Source organism: Odontesthes bonariensis, chromosome 7 (assembly GCF_027942865.1).
Source record: "Odontesthes bonariensis isolate fOdoBon6 chromosome 7, fOdoBon6.hap1, whole genome shotgun sequence".
Taxonomy (NCBI): Eukaryota; Metazoa; Chordata; class Actinopteri; order Atheriniformes; family Atherinopsidae; genus Odontesthes; species Odontesthes bonariensis.
Genome location: NC_134512.1, coordinates 22,435,674 through 22,460,537, shown reverse-complemented (window position 1 = coordinate 22,460,537; position 24,864 = coordinate 22,435,674). Strand labels below are relative to the sequence as shown.

At 40.5% G+C, this 24,864-nt stretch overlaps 1 protein-coding gene across 1 annotated transcript in view; it reads left to right on the top strand.

The window, feature by feature from the left end:
- Positions 1 to 23,459, top strand: part of tspan18b (tetraspanin 18b) — a 35,651-nt gene extending 12,192 nt beyond the window's left edge. The window contains exons 2-9 of the mRNA XM_075471022.1: positions 7,946 to 8,029; positions 17,439 to 17,534; positions 18,531 to 18,725; positions 19,026 to 19,100; positions 19,933 to 20,031; positions 20,273 to 20,449; positions 21,104 to 21,187; positions 22,558 to 23,459. Of these exons, the coding sequence (XP_075327137.1) occupies positions 8,027 to 8,029; positions 17,439 to 17,534; positions 18,531 to 18,725; positions 19,026 to 19,100; positions 19,933 to 20,031; positions 20,273 to 20,449; positions 21,104 to 21,187; positions 22,558 to 22,605 (777 nt within the window). The 5' untranslated portion in view covers positions 7,946 to 8,026 and the 3' untranslated portion in view covers positions 22,606 to 23,459. The remainder of the gene's footprint in view (positions 1 to 7,945; positions 8,030 to 17,438; positions 17,535 to 18,530; positions 18,726 to 19,025; positions 19,101 to 19,932; positions 20,032 to 20,272; positions 20,450 to 21,103; positions 21,188 to 22,557) is intronic.
- Positions 23,460 to 24,864: the final 1,405 nt, after the last annotated feature.

Here is a 24,864-nt window from a genome sequence, read left to right as displayed (position 1 = left end):
ACATCTCCTCGCCTGTGGCTCCCACCGCCTTTCGAACAAATGTTTCTTAAAGCACCCATGCATTTTCACGAGACGGAACCCCCCTCCATCCTTCCACCCTGTTTTTCCACATTTGAGTCCCTGCTTGGCTTCCTCTTGGGACTCACTAGTGGCAGGATATATCCTCAAAGAAAATCTTTCAGCTCTTTGTCCAGTACAGGGTCTGGAGCTTGCAGGCATGTTAAGGAGGTTTTGGAAAGGGCAGAGTTCATGGTTTGGAGTTCCGCTCTATTCGGATTTCATCATTCTTCCGCTTTACAGTTGATCCTGTCTCAAGTTGCACGATTGATAAAACCATTTTCTTTGCTTCATACTGAAACGCGTTTTTGACCTTTTTGGCCATTAGTGCAGGCATGTTCGACAGTGTGAGAGACAAAAAGCAAGAGTTATTTTCACTACTCCCTCTTTCCGTGATGTTGTGTCACAGCTTGTTACTGGCTGTTTGTTACCAGAGCCCCCACATACAGTCTGACATGGATGGTTGATTCTGAGGGATTTCGAGTTCTGCAGCATATGTGCAGCTTTATAAGCAGGTCCCAGCGAGGAGTCTCTACACCGAGGAAACAATCCAGATGCAAAGCTTCTGGCTGTTATAACCCAGTGGGACACCTGTGCTGCTGCTCCTGTGCAGCCCCCTGCAAATTCCACAAAGACAGACATCTCACTGTACAAAGAGATATTCTGAAGTGCTGTTTACATATCAATCTTCTATGCAGCACATGGAGTTCTGAGTTTTTAAAGTCTCAGTAGACCAGAATTACTGCTTGGCTTTTATCAAAAATGTTTTTCTCACATTTTCTCACACAAGCATATGTGAAAATCGCAAGAAAATCTTCTACAGTTCAGTTATTTTGATAAATATAAATCGATCGTGTTTGCTCAGAATCTTCAAAAGTCAAGAGGAAAAAGTTTCAAAGGCAACAAACATTAGGCTACAAACATTCTCTTTTGCCGATATTTCTCATGAAGATGCTTCTCAGCAAAAGTCAAACAGACTGTGAGAGAGACTCGCTTTTCACACACGCCTTTTTGGTTTTGTTTATTTTCTAAGAGAATTCATTGATCAGGAGGAGGTGCTTTTACATGTGTTGATAACCTATTGCGACACTCAACCTAGCGTAAATTGCCATGGTGATATAACCCCACAAGAAGTTTACCAGCTTTGAAATTCTGAAAACCCAGAGTTGAACCTGAGCGGGCCTCTAGACTGCACGGCTGACTGGTCCGAACTTTTGTGCTTTGGCCACCAGTGAACAGCTTGCAGAACAGGCAAGATGAATCTTTCATGACTTGGATCTTGCAAATCTCATGATAATCCTGCTGCATCACCAGGCTAATGCTTTATGGCAGTTTGAAATGTTTCCAAACGTAATCATACTGAATTTGACAAAAATGTCTTTTAAAGATGGGTTATACCTCCATGATGACCTAAATGATTAACAATAATACGTTTTTCAGTGACAGAAACTTGCTGAACCAAGTTGCAATTTTATCTTACGTATATGACTGTCAAGCTTTTTTGTCTTGTTTGTTGTTGTTTCATTGTTTTTATTTTGCATATATTTAGCCTGACAGTTTTTAAGATGGATCATCAATAGATGCTTCTATGGTTACTGTCCACACATTTACTTTTAGCTTGTGTTTGTTTGAAATACACAAGCTACTACCATTTACCAGCTGTTTGTGTTGGATATCTTATACTTTTGTTTACTTTTGAGGAAAAAAAAAAAATGGATCAAACTTTTACTGCTCAATGTATTCGTCAAAAAGAAATAGATTTTAGCATGCTCACATTTTTTCTGATCAAAACATTATGGGCTCCTCAGTTGGAATGTTTATTTCCAAAGAGTGAGTGAAACGTTCAGGATTTTAGCAAGTGTGATGTTTGTATCATTGGTGGTGGTTTGCCTCTGCTATAAAACACAGATGCTCATATTTCCTCAAGTCTGTTGTACAAACGAAGCAACACTTGCTTCATAGTTGTGTTGCCCTAACGACCAGGTCCTGCTTCTCCTAATGTTAATTTGACAGAATTGTGAAATGTAAAATCCCACTTGGCCTTGAATATTAACTGCTGTCTGTATTTTTTCCAAAGTAACGAGGCTCACATATTTGGTTGTTAACAACTACATGCATATGCTCGTTCTTCCAGCCCGGTCTTTAAAGTTGTGTTTTATCTTTTTTAAACACAACTGAAAGCAACAATTCTATCACTCAAGTGTCCTTCAACCCATTTTTATTCTCCCTTTTGTTATTGTTATGAGCTTTGTGTCTGGATTTATATTTTGTAATAATGACAGTCCTGTCAAACTTTTTGTTTTCATTTGCTCCGCGGTGTGTTCTGCAGGCCGCCACAAAGTGGCCATGGAGCATACAGATCGGCGAATGCAAAACATCACTGTTTTGGCACGGCTTGTTGAGCACACGAACATTTCAGCATCTGAGTTTAAACTCAAAGTATCACTGGTTTTAATTACAAAAATGAGTTACATCTGGTGGCACTGCGCAAATGATCTGTTTCCACTTCGCATGCATCTTCTGCATTGTGATGTTTACCGAGTTGTTTGTCAGCACACTAAACAGCTTCATAAGTTGCAGGCTGACAGGAGGGTCAAGTAGGGGGCACATTAAGGACATATATTAATTGCAGCTAACATTACAGATAAATTACTGTTTTTTTTTTTTTTTCTCCTGCACTTTTTGGTAATAATCATTGCTTGATTGTTCTTTGGTGCAGAATCTTATTTCAACAACTATACAGGAAAACCTACTGCTCTACGGTATTTTAGCTAAATTTGAATGAGGCCTTGAAATGGTTACCAGATGTGTTCTTTACACATGTTTAAATGCCTGGTTTGACTTGCAGGATAGCGGTGGCCCCACATCTCTACCGTCAATGTCTTGTGAAAAGTGTCGTACAGCTTACCGCATATAACTGACATCAATTCAACATGTGAAAGTTCATAGTCATTACTGGAACTGTAATTCTTCTGAATTTCTTCTAAATTGTCACGATGTTGTGTTTTTTTTAATGCGAAGTCGAAAGTTTAAATTCAAGCAAAGATTACTGACAAAGTAATCAGAAGGTAAATCAGTGAACAGGGCTGTTCTTTTCTGCATCTCTGGTCATTTCAAGAACATTTTTTACATGATTTCACTCTCTTGTCAGTCACCTAATTTTAACTGACTACAAATCTGTTGTGTTGTCTACTGTGCACTCAAATTGTTTAGCTGAGGAAAACATCCTCAGGGAACACTGTGCAAACTTCCTCTTTGTGGAGACAGCCCGGATCTTCATCCCAGTTCCACTCTGGGGTGAAGCTCCCTGAGCTCAGCGCTGTGCAATTCTCAAGCTTTACTGGCTTCAGGATTTAACTGGAATGGAAATGGTTATCATGCGGCTGTTCGACAGCTTGCAAGGCCTGTGGCTGGATGAGTTGGTGAACAAACTGGGTTTAACAGCCCCCTCTGTGTGCGTAGTAATGAACTCCTACCTTGACTTGGAAGACGGTGCTGCTAATATCCTTGCAGTGTTTTTGTAACCCTTACTAAAAAAACCTGTGCTTAATTGTGTCCCGAGGGTCCTGAGTGCTCAGTATTCACAGCCTTCCCTGTCCCTCACACTGATCTTCCTCCTCTCCCAACCTTAGCCTCATCACCCCGAGTCGACAGGTCTTTCCTCTTTAATCGTTTGACTTCAAAGCGGCATAGTGATGCCCCCCAGGCCCCTAGCTCTTCGGAGATTTTGGGCAAGACCTGGGGGCCTGGGAAGTAGGGTGAAAGTGTGGCGGTAAATGAGGCAGCTGGTTAAGTTAGACCGGCATACGTTAAAGAAAATAACAACAAGTAGCTCAGTTGCTGTTCTTCATCACAGAGGTAGAAATTCTGTAATTATAGAAACCGGTTGCACGTGTTGGAAAGACTCTTGGAAAGACTTTGTGCTCTGATGAAAGTGTCTTTGCATAGATGAGAGAAACAAGCTGGTGCCTGAGAAACCTGCTACACAGAGAAGTGGCCTGGCTAATGTTTGTCACAAAGAGGTCGACACAGTGTCATCTTTCATCTGCATCAAAATAGCACCATCAGAACACATTTCCAGGGTCCGCATTCTCATCAGGTTTCCATTTAGCCCCAAACAATTAACCCTGAGAAAGCACAAAGCAGGAGACTTCTTTATGAATTCAGCCTGCATCTTTCAGCTGGAATAATTGTGTACCCCAAATGCTTGAACGCAGTCTTGCCTGTTTGTGTAGCTCCCCCCAGATCACCTTGTGTACTGCAGAGAACAAAGAAAACAGGAGTGACCATCGAGGAAAGAATGAGTGATTAGCTGTGTGGTGCCCTCTGATCAGAGAGCGTATTGTTTCTCCATCATGGTGGTTTATCTTTTTCTGTGGTGGTTGACTCACACTGTTAGATCAATAAATCCAGATGGAGTAAGGTGATAATTCTACCTCAGTACTGCACTCATTGAATCAGACATTCAGGAGATGTAAAGCTGCCTGCAAGTGCCCCCTTTCTCATTTCTGTAATTTTACAGCTTGATGTATATGGACTGTCAGAGGTTGGTGAGAGATCACCTGGGAGAGATGACATCCAGAGGTCGGTCTAGATTTTCCCCTTTTATAGGCATGTTTATAAAAATTAGCCTGAGGGTGCAGATGGACCTGTTAACGTTGCCGCTTAAGTTCAGAGTTTGCTTTTGTCAACACCAGTGAGAGGTTGATGTCAGGCCCAGCTGGGAAGTGTAGATGGAAGATCTGCCACTTCCTGCTTGTTTTTCTTTCCTCTTCCTGTCCCCAGAGGAAGTATCGCTCACCAAATTACCTGCTGTTCACTGACCTCTGACATTTCAGTCCAAGCTTCAGTGAAAGAGGAGGTGACTGGTGAAGGGCAAGAGAAAACACAAATGACTACCGTCAGTAATGCATACAGGCTTGGCTGTGCTCCAAATAACCAAATTCATTCAGTGTGTTGTCCAGTTACATCTGAAGACGAAGATCCATCATTGCTGAATGGCCACAGTCAATGGGAATGTGAAAACAAGCCACAAAGAATCATAAAAAAGAGAATTAACATGCAGGATTTTGGAATTTTCTTATTAAAGTGTTCGTTTAAGCAATGAAAAAAGGAAACTTTGAAATCCCCCTAAAAAACATTTCAAATTGATCACAAAGATCATGCATGCAGTTAGCAGTTGAATTATTCAAGGTCTATTGCAACTGGAATCCAATGCGAGAGAGGTTAAACAATTTTGCTGGTGACTATGTACCAATGGAAACCCAGTCATCACAGAGAGATGTGAGCTGCAGTATCATTTAAATATGTTGTGTCTTGGTAGGTGGTACATTGTTAAGCTGACGTGCCAGATGGTTGGTTACACAGAGCCATCTGGGAATTACTTAGTGGAAACTGTTTGTAAAATGGCAGGTACTTTGAAAAAAACCCTGGTAGGTAATTGGATGTAATTGGATGAACCATCTGTCTATCACGACTGAACTTGATTTTCTTTTTTTTTTTTTTTTTTAAGAGAAAACAAGCAAACCTTGTTTGGAACTGCTGTTGTTCTCTGTCATCCCTAAAACTTGTAGTTGCCAACATACAGTCGCAGCAAAAAACATTAGACTCCCATGCTGATTGTTCTGAGCAAATGTGGTTTGGCTACAAATGTAAAACTTGTTGCTATGGCGCGATGGATTCTCTCCTGATCATAACCTCTTAAATCTTGGAAGAATCCAGTTGCCTTGGAAGGTATGTGTGTTTGAAGTTCACCCTTCAAAAAGTCATTCTAATTTTCTAACGTCCAGAAAAGTTGCCAATGATACTTGATTGTCAGTTGTACAAATCACAGACGTCCCACGAGGCTCGATGATGGCAGTTTGTAGCAGGCACATATGTTGGAATATATTCGTATTATTTTATTGCTGCTACAGTTTTCTCTGCCATCTCTAATGTGAATTGAATTTTGAGGGCTCAGTACAGTGGATACTGTATGTGAAAGCACACAATTCAAAACACGTCGCTTTTTTTAGATGGGATAGAAACAGGATAGATGATGTAATAATGTTGTCAGAGCCTGAATTATCAGTGGAGGCTTATCAATTAACTGCCTTTATGTTTAAATTGGCCACAGTGCTCGAGAGCTTAAATGTCAATGACAAATTGGCAAGAGCGGTTTCTTTAGAAAGCCATTGAGCGGATGTAGATGAAACCTTTTCTCTTATGTTGAGTCGTCCCATGCTTTGTTGGACCTTCAGTGGCCTGGCCTTTCTAGTCCCCCTTGAGGGCTAGTCCCATTGTTGTGCTTTCTTAGCCGTAAGCGCTGAGCTTTCCTCACACCCCCATAACCGATTCAATGAGGCTCCCGCATCCTATTGGTGCTCCACTTTACCATGAAAGGGTTTCCATGGAAACCAAAAATAATGCGGACTCTCAACACTGTTGCTCTCCACCAGCTAATAGATCTCTAAACAGGGGTTCAAAAGAGACTACTTTTGCAACAGGCTTCAGGATAAAATTTGACCACTCAACGACCCAGTGCTGCATTACAGACCATGATAATGAGAATTACTTACTCATCTGCGGCTGCTGTAATATGCTTAGATAAAATGGAAAGGAATAACTGTGTTGCATTGCCTGAGGAATATGCTAACCCATGTGGTGAATATTTTGCAAATTACGTTTTCAACAAATGTGCATCTTTTGGCTCCCTGTGCGTGTGTAGCCACTGTTATTGATTGTCTGAGTGTGTGCTTTGCAGTTTCTCAGCTCAAGCCTCCAAGATAAGGGAGTGCATCATTCCAGTGCATCTCCCCACTTTACAGTTTTGTCCCTTTCCCTCACTCAGGCTTTGATTGCCCTTCCCAGATGCAATCAGAGTCCCGTATGTATGGGGGAGGATGTGCTGCTGCCACTGTCACTTGGGTTTTGTGTCCTGGTGAAAGTGGTCTGCTGGCAATATGGTGTGTCGGCAGGATGATGTGGCTGGCTCGATCAGCCGGAATACTCCAGGGATTCTCTCCATCCTGAGTCTTTGTCAGAATGAGAATATCCGTCTGCGTATAGCACCATCTAATGTGGCAAGAGCTGCGTGCTGCTCATGTCTTCGTAGGCAGCTCTCACCATTTTTTGGTGCTAGTTGTCAGAGCCAGAGCTTTGAAACTGGCTCCAAAGTATTGTCAATCAAGATCATGCTACTGACTATTTTTGCACATGGAGGCTGGAGTATCAGTAGTTTAATTGGCCCTCATTGCTATATCATTATTTTCAGCTGGCAGACAGCTGTGCCAAAGCAATGTGGAGTCAGGAAAAAGTTTAAAGCTTTTATGCTCATTAGACACACTTGGTTGGGGACATATCTTACACTGACAGTTAAAGCCAGCTATGTGTAGTTAGAAAGCAAGGTATTTTACTTCCTGTGAATAATGCACAAGTTCAGATGATCCTCAAGGTCAAGTCAGAAACTGTGTGAGAAGACAATGGTATGTTTGGTTTTCTAATAAAAGACGATTAACCAAGTTAGAAGGTTCAAGTAAATTCCTTTAACTTGAAGAAGATAGTTATTACCTGCCCGCAACGTTGCAATCATTTTTTCTGTTCCTGTTCATTTTGCCTTACAGCTGAGAAGTGAAATATTCACACAGATAAAACACTTTTGCAGTCTTAGATTAGCGCACTGCTGGGATCGAGCGCTTCATACATAATAAATGAAAACTCTGTCATTTTAAGTGTCCTAGAATTTCCTTTTCTGGGTTTTTCAAGCCTCAAGTCTTATTCTGCTGAATGCATTTCACATAACAAGACAAATGTGCCACTTCTATTTCTCCTCGCTGGTGCTCTTTTGTTTATTCATCTCATTAGCTCAATCTTGACCTGTGCCTTCTTCTCCTGTGCTTCTGTCCAACAGCCCATGAAAAGGGGAGAGGAGAGAAAAGCGAGAGGAGTCATCAGCTTCACCTGAACAAAGACGAGCAACAAGCAGATACAGATGGTATGGTAACGTGTTCTCTTCAAATGTAACACACATGACACACACAATATAGATACATGTACCTGTGTGAAATATACTTTTGCTGCTGCTGTCACGAGCAGTTTCTGCCTCAGCACACATATGCTAAATGAGTGAGAGTCACAGCAGAAAGAGCTTGTTGACAGATTCTTTTCAGTAAGATGCTGACAGCACAGGCGCAAAGCCATTGTTACCTTCAACAACAGGCAGGATGCTGAGGGGAGAGCTAGTGCGTGAAGCTGGTCCTCCAAACAGGCAGACGGGCTTTTGTCCTTTAACCATCACAGCAGGTTGGCACTGGTCTTTGTTAGGCTTTCATTTGCATTGGCATTAGTAACATTAGTATTCCAGGCATGACTAAGCAGCAGACCTGTATAGACTGAGAGGTTAAAGGGGACCTTAGACCCAGACATATCAGCTGTAATCGGTCATAGCACATAAACGTCAAAACGGTCAACCAGACACATAAAAATATGTGTTACATGCATAAGTGACATGTAAAATGAAGTAAGTTCTGACCTAAAGAATAATCCTGTTCTTCTTATAGTCATTCTCCTATCGAGTGAGTGCATGCAGGGATACTGTTCATTCAGTAACTATTCTTAAGCTTTTGATCACTCAACCTTTTAGCCTAGAAATCTAGACGACCCTAGCGACCGCAAATTGAATTTGTTCCCGGGCTAGTCTAGTCACTTGTGGTCGTTTTGCTCTAGAAGATTTAAACGTACATTTTTCTTTGCGAGACAAACAGATAACTGCACTTAAGTTTTTCTTGAAAAAAAAAAAAAGGACGTTTTCGGAGTTTTGCTCACCGGGTACGGTAAAAGTTTAATTTACCAGCTTGCTCCGTTGGTGGGACGACGCTCTGATTGGTTGTTGCGCCATCCTATTGCGTGGCGTTGCGTGCAGAGGCAACTTAACAGACAACCGTTTATCACGCCCACACTGCTATCCAGCTTCACTAGACCCCTGTACAGCTTTTTGCTGTACGGATCTGGCTTGCTAGGCTATCAACCATTCTCAACAAATGGAGTTTTTACACTTTTGGACAATAATGTTAATGCATTAACTACTTTTTAATCAAAAAAGATTAACCTATGCTGTATATAAGATAGAAACTAGCGAGTAAGACATAAACACATTGCCCACTAAGTTTTCAAATTAAATGAGAAAAATACTTTTTTTTTTTTTCCATAGACTTTTATGTAATAAGGCATTTTGCAAACTGATGCATCTCCCCCTAAGGGCCATTTTTTTTAATGGAGGTTTAGGGCACTTCAACATCGGCTTAATTTTTCAGATAACAACTGAACAGATATCTACTTTCTTCTTTCATATGCAGTTTATGCAAAGGAGTGCTCTGGGAAATGGAAATGTTTATGTGTGCAGCTGCCACCATTTACTGTATATAAAATATGAATGTAGCCAAAGGCTCTGAAGCCAGTGCCCTAAAGAAGATGACCACTGAGGCTTGTCATGGGCAGGCTCCAAAACATGTCTTCCTCCAACAAACTCCCTCCAAAGAAAATCAATTTATCTCATGAAATTTTGGAAAATTGGCAAATTCAATCCTAAAAAGTTTGTTGTTGGTCCTTTTGAAAAAAAGTTTAAAAAATTAAGCAGACAATAGGCCTAAAAATGAGGGATATTTGTCCAGTTAGGTAGCACTTATTGATATGCAGCTCTACTATCTGGCGCTTTCAAAAAGAGAAAGGCAACTGCCAATTGCAGACTTGATGCTTAAAAACAGTAATCCACAAATCAGTGGGCGATGTCATAGTGGCCTCATCTGCTTCTTTTATTAAATTTACAGTATTGTTGCAGTAGGCAAATTCCACCTGCTCTAAAAACTTGTGCTACACAACTAAACGATTGCCTGACATCACTAGAGAAGTGCATAAGTTTTAAATCTCTCAGTGCATTTTTGATATTTATGGGATTTATTAACAGTTGCCAAACAAAATACTTTTGCAGCCTAATATAATAGACCTACAACCGTTCAAAGCAACAACAAAAAAAGAGCGACAGTGATGCTGAGAGACGTATTGCACTGTTACTCCAGGCCTCTGTCTTTAGTTCGTTTTGTCAAATTTAAGGACCAAAACTATGAACATAACACCCAAGTATTAACAAACAAAATAAAATGAATGTCATTCTTTGAAGTTTGTAAACACATTAAATATTTATCATCACAACTGATTGCCCTAGTATAACGCTGCCTTATAATCAGAAAGATACATTGGTATCCATACAAGTAAAGCTGCTTCCACGCTGTTTACTCATTAACACACTTTGGGGTTTTCTTCTGAACTTATTTGTAATGGAAACTAAAACATATATGATTATCTCTTTCACCACGCTCAAAAATACACATTTAAATGCTTCGTGCTCAAGGATTTGTTTTGGTCGTTGTGTTGCACTTTAAAGCCCAAATTGTACTTAATCACAGTGCAAGTTGCACTGTTGTTTTTGAAATTTTTTCCCCCTCGTCTTGTTGAAGCTTTGCTAACTCTGTGAATGTTTGGATACATGTGCGCTACATGGAGCCATCAGTAAGCGATGAAACAGCTTCTACCCTTTCTACACAGGGGAGCTAGCTGTATTCAAACCAACATATGGCCTTGTAAGAGAGTGTGATTGCTCATTAGACAAATGGCTGGCCAAACTGTCCCCCCTCCTGTTGTAAAGTGCTCTGCTGTGCTCCCCTTTGTTTTCTATCAGGAACTAGTGCTAAGTGGAGATGCCAAACACTCCTCTGCGAACAAAGGCCACTCTCACACCAAATCGGGGTTGCCGTAGATACCATCGTCCTGTTTTTAGAGGGCTGGAAAGATTCCAGCATGTGCTAAAACGGACGCTCGAAAAAAATGTTGAAAAAAATGTTCATTCAAGCCAAAGTCAAAACTGTTTCTTTCTTGTTTCTGTTATATCATTGACTTTGGTGTTGGTTTGATCACTTTTTTTATTTTTTTTGCTCTAAATTTCCCATTGTTTTCTTCTGCTGAGGCCATCTGTGATGTAAACTGTCTTCACATAAGCATTTGACCATACAACAGCCCTGCCCTTGAACGGGCTTTTAAAATAAAGTCCCATGGGAACATTACCAACATTTCTATTGGTTCAAATACAATTGTTGCCAATTTTTTTGGTTTGTTTTTGTTCAGCAAAGAGACTCATAAGAGATGGCTGATACAAAGAGAAGGACAATATTGCAAGAACTTGTGGACAATAAGGCAAGAAAGCAGAAGAACAAATAATGTCCCTGTTGTTGCCAGTAATTATGAAGAATTAGGTTTTAGAATTGAGTTTTAACTCATTTTTGTGGAAAGCCCCAAAGGCGATATGTCATCCCCCAAAATACAGTGTGGGAAAAGCCCTAGCTAGGTCGTAAGAGGCAGCGGTGCAGAAGTGTTTATGTGTTCATTGTATGCTGCTACCACATGCCCTCACTGCCAAACAACCAGCAGACTAAGAGCTGGAACTCCAGGGGATCAATGCACCAGTGACTGTGTGCTTGGGCATTGTATTGATCCTTCTCATGCAGGCAGTTTGTATCTTCACTCAGTCGGATAGAGGTGCTGAAACAATTAGGTAAAAGTCTCTGGTGTGAGAGAGCGAGGGTCTCTGTCTCACTCACACAGGCACACGCACACCCACGTTCAGACCAAACTCTGCTCATCTTCATCACAGAAAGGATCTGTGATGAAGATGAGTAGAGTTTGGTCAAGAGATATCAAGAGATATAATGTCAAGAACTCTCTTTATACAAACCTTTTAAGGAGCAGGATAACTGGTGTCTGAACAACGGTTTGTGTTGAACTAACAGCTGGATGTATGCCCAGTTGGGATGTAAGGAATGTGGCCTGCAGTGATGTTGACAACACATGGTCAGTCTGTTTCTGACTGTGCATTTGTTCATTCTGGGACTTATCTCTACTTAATCAGCCTGTTGTTCAGGAGCGTGTCAGCTGCCTGGTCCGAGGACTTCTACCCTCTGGGTTTCACATGATATCATTCCCTAGTGAGTAGTTCAGGAGAGTCCCGCTCACAAGCTCTGAGAGGAACTGCTTTATATTCACAGCACGTATCGGAAAAACGGAATTAAATGATAAATGGCTTTGCAAGATGGAGCTTTTTCATCGAAGACTGTCCTCTTTTTGTGTTGAGCTTGCATAGCTCATAATGTTCAGCAGCTGATAAGTTTCACCACTCGTATTCTGTGCATACTGTGAAAACTCATTAAGCTAAGCTTGCCTAAGGATAAACTATTTGTCCACATTTAATCTATATTAGGACCTTTGCTAAAGCTTAGCGGTTTCCTGAACTTCCTAACCCATCTGTGCTTCTGCTCTCTCTGCTCTCACCCACACACTTTATGAGCTGGGTTCCCTTTCAGCTACTTTTGTACACTTTCTTTCTCTGGTTGGCCCTTGTTGTCTGCGAGCCCTCTGCAAGTATACAGTGCTATAGCTGCTTTGCATTTAGTACACTTCAAAGCTCCTCAGTGTGACAGCACAGCATAGCGCTCATTCTCCCCTAATTGGAGGTTCATTAAAGGACATGGAGCACCTCAAGGGGACACTGTTCATTGCTAGAGGATTTTGGGGATGTTTACTCGCTGCAGCTGATTTAGGAATGCATGGAGAAACATGAAAATGGGTTTTTAATTGAGATAAAGGGAGATGTGGCATGTGTGCGGTCCCTCTGTGTCATTTTCAGAGGATATTAGCGCATGCATGAAGAGCTTCAGAGCGGCATACACCTGCTCCAGCCACATTGTGAAGCCTTGGGCAAAATTGTTGTCCCCAGTGTTCAATTACAGGTGATCATTTAGAGGGTCAATGACATTTAAAGGGGTCAAGTTTCAACTCTTACAATCTCAAGAGGGTTATAATGATTATTTGTTATGCAGGTTCATGTTTAAGATGAAGCCAACTGGCTTGTCATGTGGGCGGTGGCGACAGTGTGGCGAGGAGCAGACAAAGCGTCCTTGTCATTGTGATCCATTAGTCTGGAGTGGCTGGTGGAGCACGGGAATATGGACTTAGTTCATTAATTGTGATGAAAGTGACATCTTCAGGGGAACTACTGAGGGGTGGGCTATTTATATGTGGAGGACACTCAGTGTGGATTTATGTCTTCCTTATCTTTTAATTGGGGTGAGTTGATACCAACCTAATGGTTGATCGTGTCGATGCAAACCAAACAGAGCGCTGGTTTTCTGAGAGAAACATCAAAAAAGACTTCTTGCAATGTTTCAGAATTCCTAATGCTCAAACTGAGAAGAATGTAGGTCAGATGGGTGTGTCCTCATTACAGAGCTCTGTCTTCTGTTAGTATCATGAAGTTGGTTTAAGATGAGTTCTCATTAATCCACCAATCAGACTTCACCACGCTGAGTTCCACAGCCCAAGCTAGCTGGGGATCACCAAAAGTAAACAAAGGGATCTTAGTGCCGTGTGGTTTTTAATGATGTCAGTAACAGGAGAAGCTGTAGAATCAGATGAAGCTGGCATTTACAGGCTACCTCAGGGCAATGGCTGCCAGTTAAATGATCACATAACAATATACAGTTTTCCTTCCAGAAAAACACTTATGCAATGATTCATCTGTATTAACATGATGCCACTCAACTCATAATAATTCGACATTGTTTGCTTAGTGAAGCAGCACACCTGAAGACGACCAGCCTTAAATCTAGAAGCACTCCCGTCAGAGTTGTTTCAAGGCCGCAGCTCCTGTTGTGTGAGCCACGTTGCCCTTGTCTAGATAACATGCGCTGCAGAATATTCACAGATACTTAGTGGTCTGATCTCTACAGCTGGGCTCTGATCGATGAGGAACTTTGAACCCTGTGGGAGTCATGGGAAAGACCAGATTGTTTACTCTGCACTTTCTCCAGGGTCCCTATGGCAGTTTGATTTATACAGTGCTGGTTTGCACCATAGGTTTGTTATTTGGAGCCGGGCTTGGCAATTACAGTATAGCCCATTTCATTTTTAAGCAATGAATTTTAATGCACAAAAGAAAATTGGCTCCCCATCTGACAGCTGGTTTGACCCTGAGATGGAAGCGCAGAGAGAAAGGGTGAGGCTGGAAAAGAGATCAGACCTTTTGTTTGGGGTTATAAAAAGTGAGCAGTGCCCTGAGAGTTTTTTCCAGCCGACCCTATCCTCCTCCTCCTCCTCCTCCTCATTCCTCCTCTTCATCCCCTGCTCCAGTAAATACAGTTTGTGTTCATAGGAGTCCAGGATTGACAGTGAAGAGCTTGAGGGATGAGAACAGGCTATTTCTTGTGCTTTTCTGTTAGACTGTAATGTATGCAAATCTCAATTAAAACCTACTGTGACCTCATTAGGCTTTTCAGTGGGGTTTATGAAAGGGTGAGGGTAATTAAAACCCATCCCACTCAATGAGGCTGTTGGTAGCTCAAAGAGTGCCACTCCGATGGTAATCAATACCTAAGCATATCATTATGATTTACAGAAAGTGTTTAACCATAGCTCTAAATCAATTTCCTGGGTCTTGAGAGGAAAGGAGGAAAGGGGGGAAAAAATCCCCCTCCAGCTGGTGGGGGAAAGGAAAAGTTCTCATTAATGGTTAACTCACTCCCACTGCTGACAATGAGGGTCCTCATTTCTTTTGTATTGTTCAATTTCATTGTCACAGCAACTTACACAAGACAACAGCGAGGCAAGAAAGCTCTCTTTGCTGCTCACAACACATTAAGAGTCAAAGCAGAAAAAAAAACAACAGTGCGAGCATGCACTGATAAAAGAATAAGAGAATAGACAAAGGCAAGTTCTCTGTTCTGGCTGAATTACTCACACGATTTCTATACTTATAAAATAATTGCTGCTGTGCACAGGCAATTTTTTTTTTTTTGGGGGGGGGTATGGTTTATTCTACTTGGAAAGGTGCATTTCTGATTTAGTTGTATGCAGGATAGAGGTGAAAGGATAAAGGTAGAATTATATTTGAGCAACAGCAGAGATGGACAGGAATCAAACCTGGCATTGATCCTAACTCTGCTTTTGTTGTTGCCCCCGAGTAGCGGAGAGATTACACAAAATAGTCCATTGGCAGCATGTTAAGCAGTAGAAAGACTGCCCAGAGATTAGAAAATTACGTCCGATGGACATACGGCAAAGTACAGACCAAAGAAGTCAACGAAGGCATTTTAACTTCTTTTCTAATTTAGAGGGGGCCAGTGTGTAGTTGCAAGAACCTATTTATTATCCATGTGATAAATTGCTGCTTAATCTGCTTGTCACCCAGCCTCGATCCTGACTATTACTATCATGCTGTGGGACTGCAAATTAATAATCAGTAGTACAAGGCAAAAAGTGCCAGTTCGTTTCTGCCAAATAATTAATTTTCTTCCCTCACTGAGACTGCAATTATAGCTGCCCCACAGATTGTTTCCACTTCAGTTTCTGCAGTATAAGAACAGATAATTCCTTAGACAGTTCCTGTCCTCCCCCAGGGGAAAAATTTTGTTTAATTTGCAGCTTGAAAGGTTAAAAATGTTCTTCAGTGAAGGCTTTGTGGTCTATCAAATATAAGAACTCATTTGCACAGTAGTTTGTATGCAGTTTGAAATGTAAACAAACAAAAATAAGTATGCATTCTTTTGAAAATAATTTAAACCGCATATTTAATTGAAAATAGTACAAAGACAACATATTCAGTCTTAAAATTTTGTCAGATTTTCAGCATCTACCAGCCAAATGCTAGTAAATCATGAGTAGCTGGTGAATTTATCAGTGGCTAGTACATGTTCACATTTTAAAAAAATTGAATTTCCACCCAGGTTGAAACTTGCTTTTTGCGGTGAAATTTGATTCACTGCTCTGTGAAGGACGAACAGCACAAGATTATAAGAATAACATTTCTCAGTGCAAAATTGGCACAAGTACAAATCTTCAGGCCCTCAGGTGGCACTGCATTTAAAGCAGACATGATTTGGGGGATTATAGAAAACCTCTGAAAACTTCTATCACTGAACACAGCTCATCACTGCATCCATAAATGGAAGTTAGAAATTTACCATGCAAACAGAGAAAAACATATATAAACAGGATCATTCCCACATTCTCTGGCTTTGAGCTTATTTGATTTTTTTTTTTTTTTGTGGTCTGTCAAATCAAAAATTTTAATACTTTTTAGAAATCTTGGATACTGCTGGCGCATCTGTGATGGCACAGCAATCATTACTTAGTGCACATCTAAAATGGTACTGTAAATGCTGAATTGTTTGGTAATTATCAAGACAATGCTAAACCACATTCTGCACACATAACATGGCCACAAAATGGCCTGCCTGCAGTCTGCTGAAACCATTAGACTCATTATGAAGTGAAAAATACAACCAAGGATTTCCCTGAATGATTCAGCAGCTAAAATCTAATATCAACCAAGAATGGGAACATTTTGTTTTGCAAACTACAGTTGGTCTCCTCAGTTTCCAAAAACTCAAAAGTGCTGTTAAAAGATTAGATGATGCAATACAGTAGTAAGTGTTTTTCAATGTTTTGCTGACTTCAAATTCAAGATAGACTTAGACTTAGACAGACTTTATTATGTAACCAAACATTTTAAAAACAGAAATACTTGTATGTTTTTTCTTTATATTATTTTCAGTTTAAAATCGGGTTTAAATAATTTGCAAATCATTGCATCTTTATTTCTTTTGCAGCATCCCAACTTGTGTAAAGCTGCATATGTTTTGTTTGGAGGGTCATAGATACTGAGACACCCATGTTGTCTCTTAATGCAGTAGAGGTGTTCTTCATTAACCAGGAGTGCTTCAAGGACACGCCTTCATCAAGTAAAGTGTGTTCATGTCAGATAGAGGGTTAGCAGACAGGAGCATAGGGCATCTGCCTCCCATCACATTAAGAAGAAAAAGAAGCTCTGTAGTAAAGGCCATCCCCCGTTGGTTAATGCACATGGAACCTCAGTGAGGACTTTCATCCTTAAAATGCTCAAAGATAAACAGCCTCTTAAGCCACATTGAACCTTAGACACCATTTGTCTAGATCCAGGAAGTGCTGATAGGTAATCTGGCCATCTGCCTCTAAAAGCAAGCTCTACAATTTAGTACAGTATGTCTTCGTCCTCCTGGATATGATGTTGCACCGAATTGGTTGACACTGTGTTGCCAATGCCTTTAATTCGGTAGGGATTGTTGAGAGATTGTAGCCAGTAACGTGTGAATTTGACTCAAATCTGTGTTTATGTGTGATCTACGTGTGATGTGTGTATTATTTTCTTTTCGGTCTTAAGATAAAAATATAAAGAAGAGCCAATTTAGGATGAAAAAAACAGGAATACTGTGAGCAATTAGCAGTACTTGTGAAATCTTGTGTTTTATGTTATTTTCTTTCAGGGGCAGGGAGAGGCTTCAGCTCGGGGGACAGCTATGGAGGGGGACTGTCTCAGCTGCATCAAGTACCTCATGTTTGTCTTCAATTTCCTCATCTTTGTAAGTACTTTTCATCTCTTTCTCAAATACACTTTATCTGGCTACCTCTGAAGTTAGTGTCAGTCTAATGATTTAAGATGGGCTTCTGCCTGCTCCCTGCCCGACTGGCTAATGGAGCCACATTTGCATTTCATTAGATGAGGCAGTCTTGATTCTATCAAATTCTCTTTTGATTAAATTTTAGTGTGCTGACACACATCTGAGCCACTGTGTGCCATGTGGAGTTTTTGACTGGCACCTTAGTTTATCAGTCTTGATCAGACAATCAAGGGTAATCCTGTTAGTCTGAGCCCACAAAGGGGGGGGGGGGGGGGGGTGTCAGAGCACGAAGGTTTGTCTCTTTTCCTGCTTTATTAGGCGCAACCAACCCGTTTAGAGACTCCACTCAGATGTAGTTGTTCAAGGCTGGGTTAATAATACAACCGGCGGAGCAAAGATTGAACTTGGTTGTTAGCGTCACTTCCCACCACTGTTTTTCACAAAAACATCTCTTTAACCATTTCACACCCATGTGATATAATTCAAATTCTAAACCCAGAAGCTTTCAAAATGGCTGCCTCCACTCCGCATGACTTTCTTAGCTGATATGATTTTGAGTATGCCCAGGTTTTTCCAAGTGACAGGAAGAAGGTGATTGTGATAGAATGTTGGAGGCTTAGGTTTCTTCCCCCAACCTCAATATCTCCCTTTCTTAATCACCAGTCACCCCACAGCGGCAGCAGATAGGGTCTTAGAGAAAGGGAAGATGGGAAAGGATGGAAAGCTGCAGTGTGGTGCATTTGTTTAGTTTTCTTACCCTCAACTCTGTTCAACCTTTCAGACATTTGCATTACTATATTATTGTCATAGAAGAAATGTTTTCGTTAATACACTCATTGTTAAAAGTTTTTTTGTCACTGAGGATACCAAGCTCTCCTCTGAGTTCTTATTAATGTTTTAAAAAGCAGCAGTTTCTATCTTGTCTAATAAGTGACGTCTTTTTCTTTTCTCCATCAGCTGGGGGGTTCCTTCCTCCTTGGAGTGGGGGTGTGGGTGCTTGTGGATCCCACAGGGTTCAGAGAAATTGTAGCAGCCAATCCCCTACTCTTCACTGGTGTCTACATCATTCTGGGTATGGGTGGCATGCTATTTCTTCTGGGCTTCCTGGGCTGCTGTGGAGCCATCCGCGAAAACAAGTGTCTGCTCCTCTTTGTAAGTCCACTGACAAATTTGAAATGGATTTCTGTTACTGATCTTGCTTGTGTGCAAGTGTGTTGATTATTCTCCCTGTCAGTCTTTGGACTTCCGTGCTTGAAACAGAAAACCAAAAGAGCAAAAATGCCCTCCTATTTGCTGTAGTGCCTCAAGCCTAATGCATATTTAATGCTGAGTGTAGTGGGCACAGACTGTGTGATTTTCAGAGCCTGACACATGCACTTTTTTTCTGACATTCACCCACCTTGTCAAACTCTCTCTTACTCTTTGCTACTTTGTTCTTTTGTCTTACTGCAGTTCTTCATGCTCATCCTCCTCATCTTCTTAGCAGAGCTGGCTGCTGCCATCCTAGCCTTCATATTCCGGGAGCATGTAAGTTGCCTCAGTATTCACACCAGTATTTTATTTGAGGAATTGTTCTTTTATGACTGTACCTTCTTCCCATAATAATGTCAAACTTTGAAAGGACAGATAGGGGGGAAAAAAAAGATCAAATTTGGTGCAACATCTCTGTCGTTCACTGCTTGCTTTTACTTCACCAAAACCTGATAACTACATTACTCTTGATGCAACACGAACTCAGGGATTTAGCAGCAAATGTAACCTCAAGTCAGTAGTCCCAAGTGCAGAGTATCAGGTTGGTGAACTCATTGAAGTTACACACTTTTTGGCAATTTATTAGATTTTTTTTTTTTTTCAAAGCTCTTGTTGGGAAGCCAGTAAACAGACTTTAATTTGATAACGTGAGGGTGAGCTAGAGGTCAGAGTAAATTTCATCAGAGGAAGGCTCACTCAATCTTCTTTGTCCATTTATCTTCAAAATCGTTGTGTGACCGTTTGTTTGCAAGCCACAACCACAAAGGGACAATCTGCACATTGAGTTAGTGTGAAGAGGTCCTCATCTTTACGATATGTTTGTAAAGGTGTATGAAAAATATCATTTGTAAGAATTTGTGGTGGTTAACTGCCCAGAATAAAGTGTTTTGTAACACACATATAAAAGGAATTCCTCAGACTGGAAAGCAATAAATTAAAAGCAAAAACTTGTTCCTAGTGTCCACAGCTGTTTGTTTATGTTTGCAAGTGAGTTGAGATCTGAACTCTAAATGAATACCCAGCCCAAGGGTCCAGTGATGTTATCTGAAGTTATTAATATTATCTCTGTCTTGACATTAATCACTGCTCTCATTGACTGTTGCTTTAGTTGACAAGAGAGTACTTCACCAAGGAGCTGAAGAGGCATTATCAGGGCTACAACAACAGTGATGTCTTCACCTCCACATGGAACGCCATCATGACTACGGTAAGCACACACAGCAAAGAGCTAAGGTTCTGTAGCTTTTAACAACTCAAAGCATCCACCAACAGTCTCTACAAACATAAAGGATCAGCTAGGTGTCAGGGGGCTATATTTTATACATAAATCCTAGATATTTAGGTCAATATTCATGCTGGCTTAGTGCACACGCACAGTGGACCAGAGGTCAGTGCACTAATAGGCACTTAGCAATAAGAACTTCTCCTATTCTCTCTTCTCCTTCCAGTTTGACTGCTGCGGAGTGAACAGCCCAGAGGACTTTAAGGACGGCCTGTTCAGGCTGATCAACCAGAATCATGTGGTGCCAGAAGCCTGCTGCCAGCGTGTCAGCCAGAGCGGTGAATTGTCCTATACCAGCCAGGAGCAGTGCTTATCAGGAAATATGATGTTCCGCAATAACAAGGTAACTTCTGACATCTGCTTTGCCAACCTCTTTCCCTCTCCCTTTCACCCTCCTTCTAAACCTCCTCCAGGCTTAATTAGACCAGAAAACAGCTGAGAAGAGACATCCAGGGACTGTCTGAGTCTGCCATGGCTGATTAGTGCTTTTCTGTGTTTTTGGTGTCCTGGTAGATCACCTCTGTATGTGGTACAGCACAGAGACACCAGCGTGTGTGCGTGCGCACATGGGTAAAGTTTTTGTGGTGCACACATGCTCAAAAATAGAGCTTAATAAGTTTGTGAATATGTGAAAATTAGATGTGCTTCACAGTTACACACATCCACATCGCTTTTTCAGTGTGTGTAACGCAAGCCTTGAGTGTAATTACAGTGACAGCAGCTAGGAAGAGGTTTGAACAGTACTCTCCACCTGTTGTTTTTCATGTCACTGGAACAATGGAAAGATATCCAGAGTGTGCGTCTCTCTCTGTTCATTCACACAATGAACTCATTAAAAGACAGTAAAGCTTTAGGGCCTGCTTCCCACTCATTCAACCAAGCCTTTGTTCTAAGCCTCACTCAATTGATGCTATGATGTTCATTTAACTCTCTCTGTAATTGTGCAAATTTATACCTTATTGATTCTTTGCTGAGCATGTCCTCTTTGCATCCACAGGGCTGTTACTCTGCAGTCGTTGACTACTTTGAACTGTACATCTATGTGGCTGGAGCCCTGGCTATTGTGGTGCTAACCATTGAGGTATGAAGGAATTTTGAATTATGCTGCTTTAACTCTCCAGTGATCAGAGTATCCATTTCAGAAATGTGTAATTCTGCATAAACCTGAGGCTATTTAATCAGATATGCCAGGGTTATTTGAAGGCTGTTTGCATGGCAAGATCTCCATCTTGTGGTGAGGTTTGGTATCACAAGAATATGATTGTACTTTTATTTTGGTTTTACAACCAACATCCCGTTATAGTCAGTGTTGGGAGTAACGGCGTTTAAGTATAACGGCGTTACTAACGGCGTTATTTTTCCAGTAACGGAGTAATCTAATTAATTACTTTCCTCATCGTTACAACGCCGTTATCGTTACTGAGAATATAAAGTGGTGCGTTACTACAATTTGGTTGTAGGCTTTCGGCTGCACATCAGCTGCATGCTGCCTGGAGAGAGCAGGGGTGGGGATGATGACACTGTTGCAAATGCGTTGATGATTGGCTGTGTGGGCGGATCATGCCCTGCTCACGCTGTCTCACTGCACGCGCTAAACACACACAAGACAGTGGCGACAAGTCAGGGAAGTTCACAGGTAGCGTTCTCTAACTGGAAGTACCGGCACTACTTCTCACTCGTGGAGATAAAAGGCAAGAATGTGTATGTAACATGCACGTTATGCCCAGGGAAAAAAACTTTATCCACATCTGCCTCAAGTAACTCAAATCTAATGAAGCACCTTACATCAACCCATGCGAGTATGAAGCACTTGTTGCTTCTGCAGCTGCTAACCCAACCCCAAGCCCAAATGCAGCAAGCGTGAGCCCCAGCGAAGGAGACGGAGCCACTCGAAAACAAACAACACTCCATTTTTCGGCTCAGAATTTATTTATTAATTTATTTCTATGCATCATATGGCAGGCTGCAATCTATTGAGTTCAAATAAATACAGAATGTTCTAAATTACTGTATTTAGTGTTTTTATATCTTCTATAATAGGGAGTATAGGGAAATATTCACTGAGTCTGGTCCATTATATTTTTTCCTTTAGCACAAGTTTCTTATGTTTACCTTGAATGAATTCAATCAGTTAATATAAACATATTTGATGTTAAAGATATTATAGAACACAAAAAATAATGCCAAAGTTACTTTTACAATGTGGTAACTGAGTTACTAACTCAATTACTTTTTGGGAGCAGTAACTATAACTAATTACTTTTTTAAAGTAACTTGACCAACTGGTTATAGTATAAAAGTATAGTTTGCATATATTGTATTAGATATGCTAGTCTTGTTCACTGTGTTTTACTCTCTCATTGTAATGCCATGCCTTCACACAATATGTCTGTCCTTTTGGTACTAATAATTTAATTTTCCACCCTTTTTCTTTTCTTTTTTTCCCCTCAGCTTTTTGCCATGGTCTTCGCAATGTGTCTCTTCAGGGGAATCCAGTAGAGGTGCTCCTTCTGTAAACTTCTTTTTTTTTTTTTTTAAAGAAAGGGAATTCAGGAGAAAAGAATGAAATGGACATTTGTAAATTTGTGGATCTCTTTTTCTATTGTGTAATTGGTTAAAAAAGAAAAGAAAAGAAGAACAAGAACAAGAACAAACTCATACTTCACAGCTGGACTTTTGAGGTACAGGGTTGCAAAGAAGAAGAAGAAAAAAAGACATTAAAAACCCATTGACAAAGTCATAGATCAAAGACAAAGCTGACAAAAAAAAGATTTGTGTGTAAAGTGGAAACAGTAATTTTTGGACCAGGTCTAGCACAGACTGGGTATAATATGGACTGGGGATGAGGACCAGGGGAAGCCTGAGCAGAAGGCACTGCACTGACTTTTGGATGAAGAATATTTATATTAAGTAAAGTTGGCTTAACTGTAAAAAAAAAAAAAAAAGAAAGAAAAGAAAAAAGTATTTCATGTACATTCTGGTTGGTAACCTGTCCCCCTCTCATACTGTATACTGTAACATACCCCTTCCCTCATCATGCCTTTTTTACAGCCATATCTGTCAAATGCTGTATGATATAAGCTGTGTGCTCTCTCTGTGTGTGTGTGTGTGTGTGTGTGTGCGTGCGTGTACTGTATGCGCTTTATGAAAGTGAATTTTGTGAGCACGAGAGCTTGTCGCACTCATTGACCCCTCCCAAGTTAAAAAGCCAACAAATCTAATTCTTTTTCTGTTTGTATGGTGATTGTTTATTGCATTAGTGGTTAAATGTGGTTTTAGGTGGTGACATGTATGTGTATGCATTTGTATTAGATTCTTGAAAAGTCAGTGACATAAATGGCATTTTAAATGACTGCTTTTGTGTGTTTCTTATACTGGTTCTCATGATGATGCTTTCTGGCATGTTTGGGGCAATGTTTTGCAAAGATAATGTTGATATCCATCCTCCTGACCTAAAATCTGATCTATTTCTCTATCAAACCATTCCTGTCACATTCTCAACATATGAAATATTGAAACACAAAGGGCGCATGGTGACATTTGTTGAGCCAAAGAACCATAAATTCCAGTAGTGTAAAACTCTTGCTGTCATTTTAATGAAATCAAGCTCGAAGCCATAGTGGACTGTTTTTTGTTTTTTTTTCCTTCTTATTGCAAAAACAAAAAAAGATTAAAAGTTTGAGCATAATGAGAGTGAAAACTAAATATATTATTTCAAAACGTCTTTGATTGATCCATTACAACAAGTCCAGCAAACAGTGGTATGGCACATCAAAGAAAAACCTTTAACACAAATAATATAACACAGCACTCATTAAAACAGCATTGAAACATCATTAAGAATGGAAAGGAAGAGCACTGTTTGATCATAGATCCAATCTCAGACAAGAGCATTTGTTAAACATATAAGTAATAAGATGATTAAGAGGTAATATGATTTTGAATCTTGAAAATTAAGCCGTGTAGGCTACTCTCTCCTCTATAATGTGCTGTAAGATTAGATAAGAATGATGAGAGGCATTCCAATGAGACGGTTCACCTCGGATGAGAGATGAAATGTCTTCAAGATCCAAGTAGTCCAGTTGCCCTTAATCAAACTCTCAGGATTAACATGACCTGGATGACTGATAATCTACATCAACAGATAACAAGCATTGTGTGATAGCTTTTCTCTGTAAGCTATAGTATTATTAACACAAAGTTCCCACTGACAGGAGCTCAGTAGTTCATCTAGTTTTATTTTGCTTTAAGGAGAAATGTTCTGCTACTCTTCAGAGACATTTCTGTCAGCTGCTTTTATCGTGAGAGCATCCATTATCTTTAGACTTGAATCTCTGATTTGATTTCCTCTTGTCCAAGATTAGCAGGAGTCATTTTTATATATCTTCATTCTCATTCCTTGTGCCATTCATAGTGTAAATGCCATCTCTTGTACAACCTTTGAACCCATGTAGTCCCATATATCACACTTTCATCTCTGTGCTTCCTGGTAGGGACTATGCTTTAACTGTGATAAACACCAAATATACTGGACCCCATCCACATTTATCTTGGTCTCTCACTTGACCAAAGAAGATATTCCCAGTATGCACCAGGTGGCAATAATTGTCTCTGATTTGGTTGCTGAGTTTATTCTCACAGTTTTGGTAACTAAGCAGGAGATTTGATGTTATGCAATGCTCTCTCTGAGTAGTTCAGAAAACTGTCAAAAAGAATGAATTCATGTCCTAGAATACAATTTCCTGTGTGCGTGTAGAT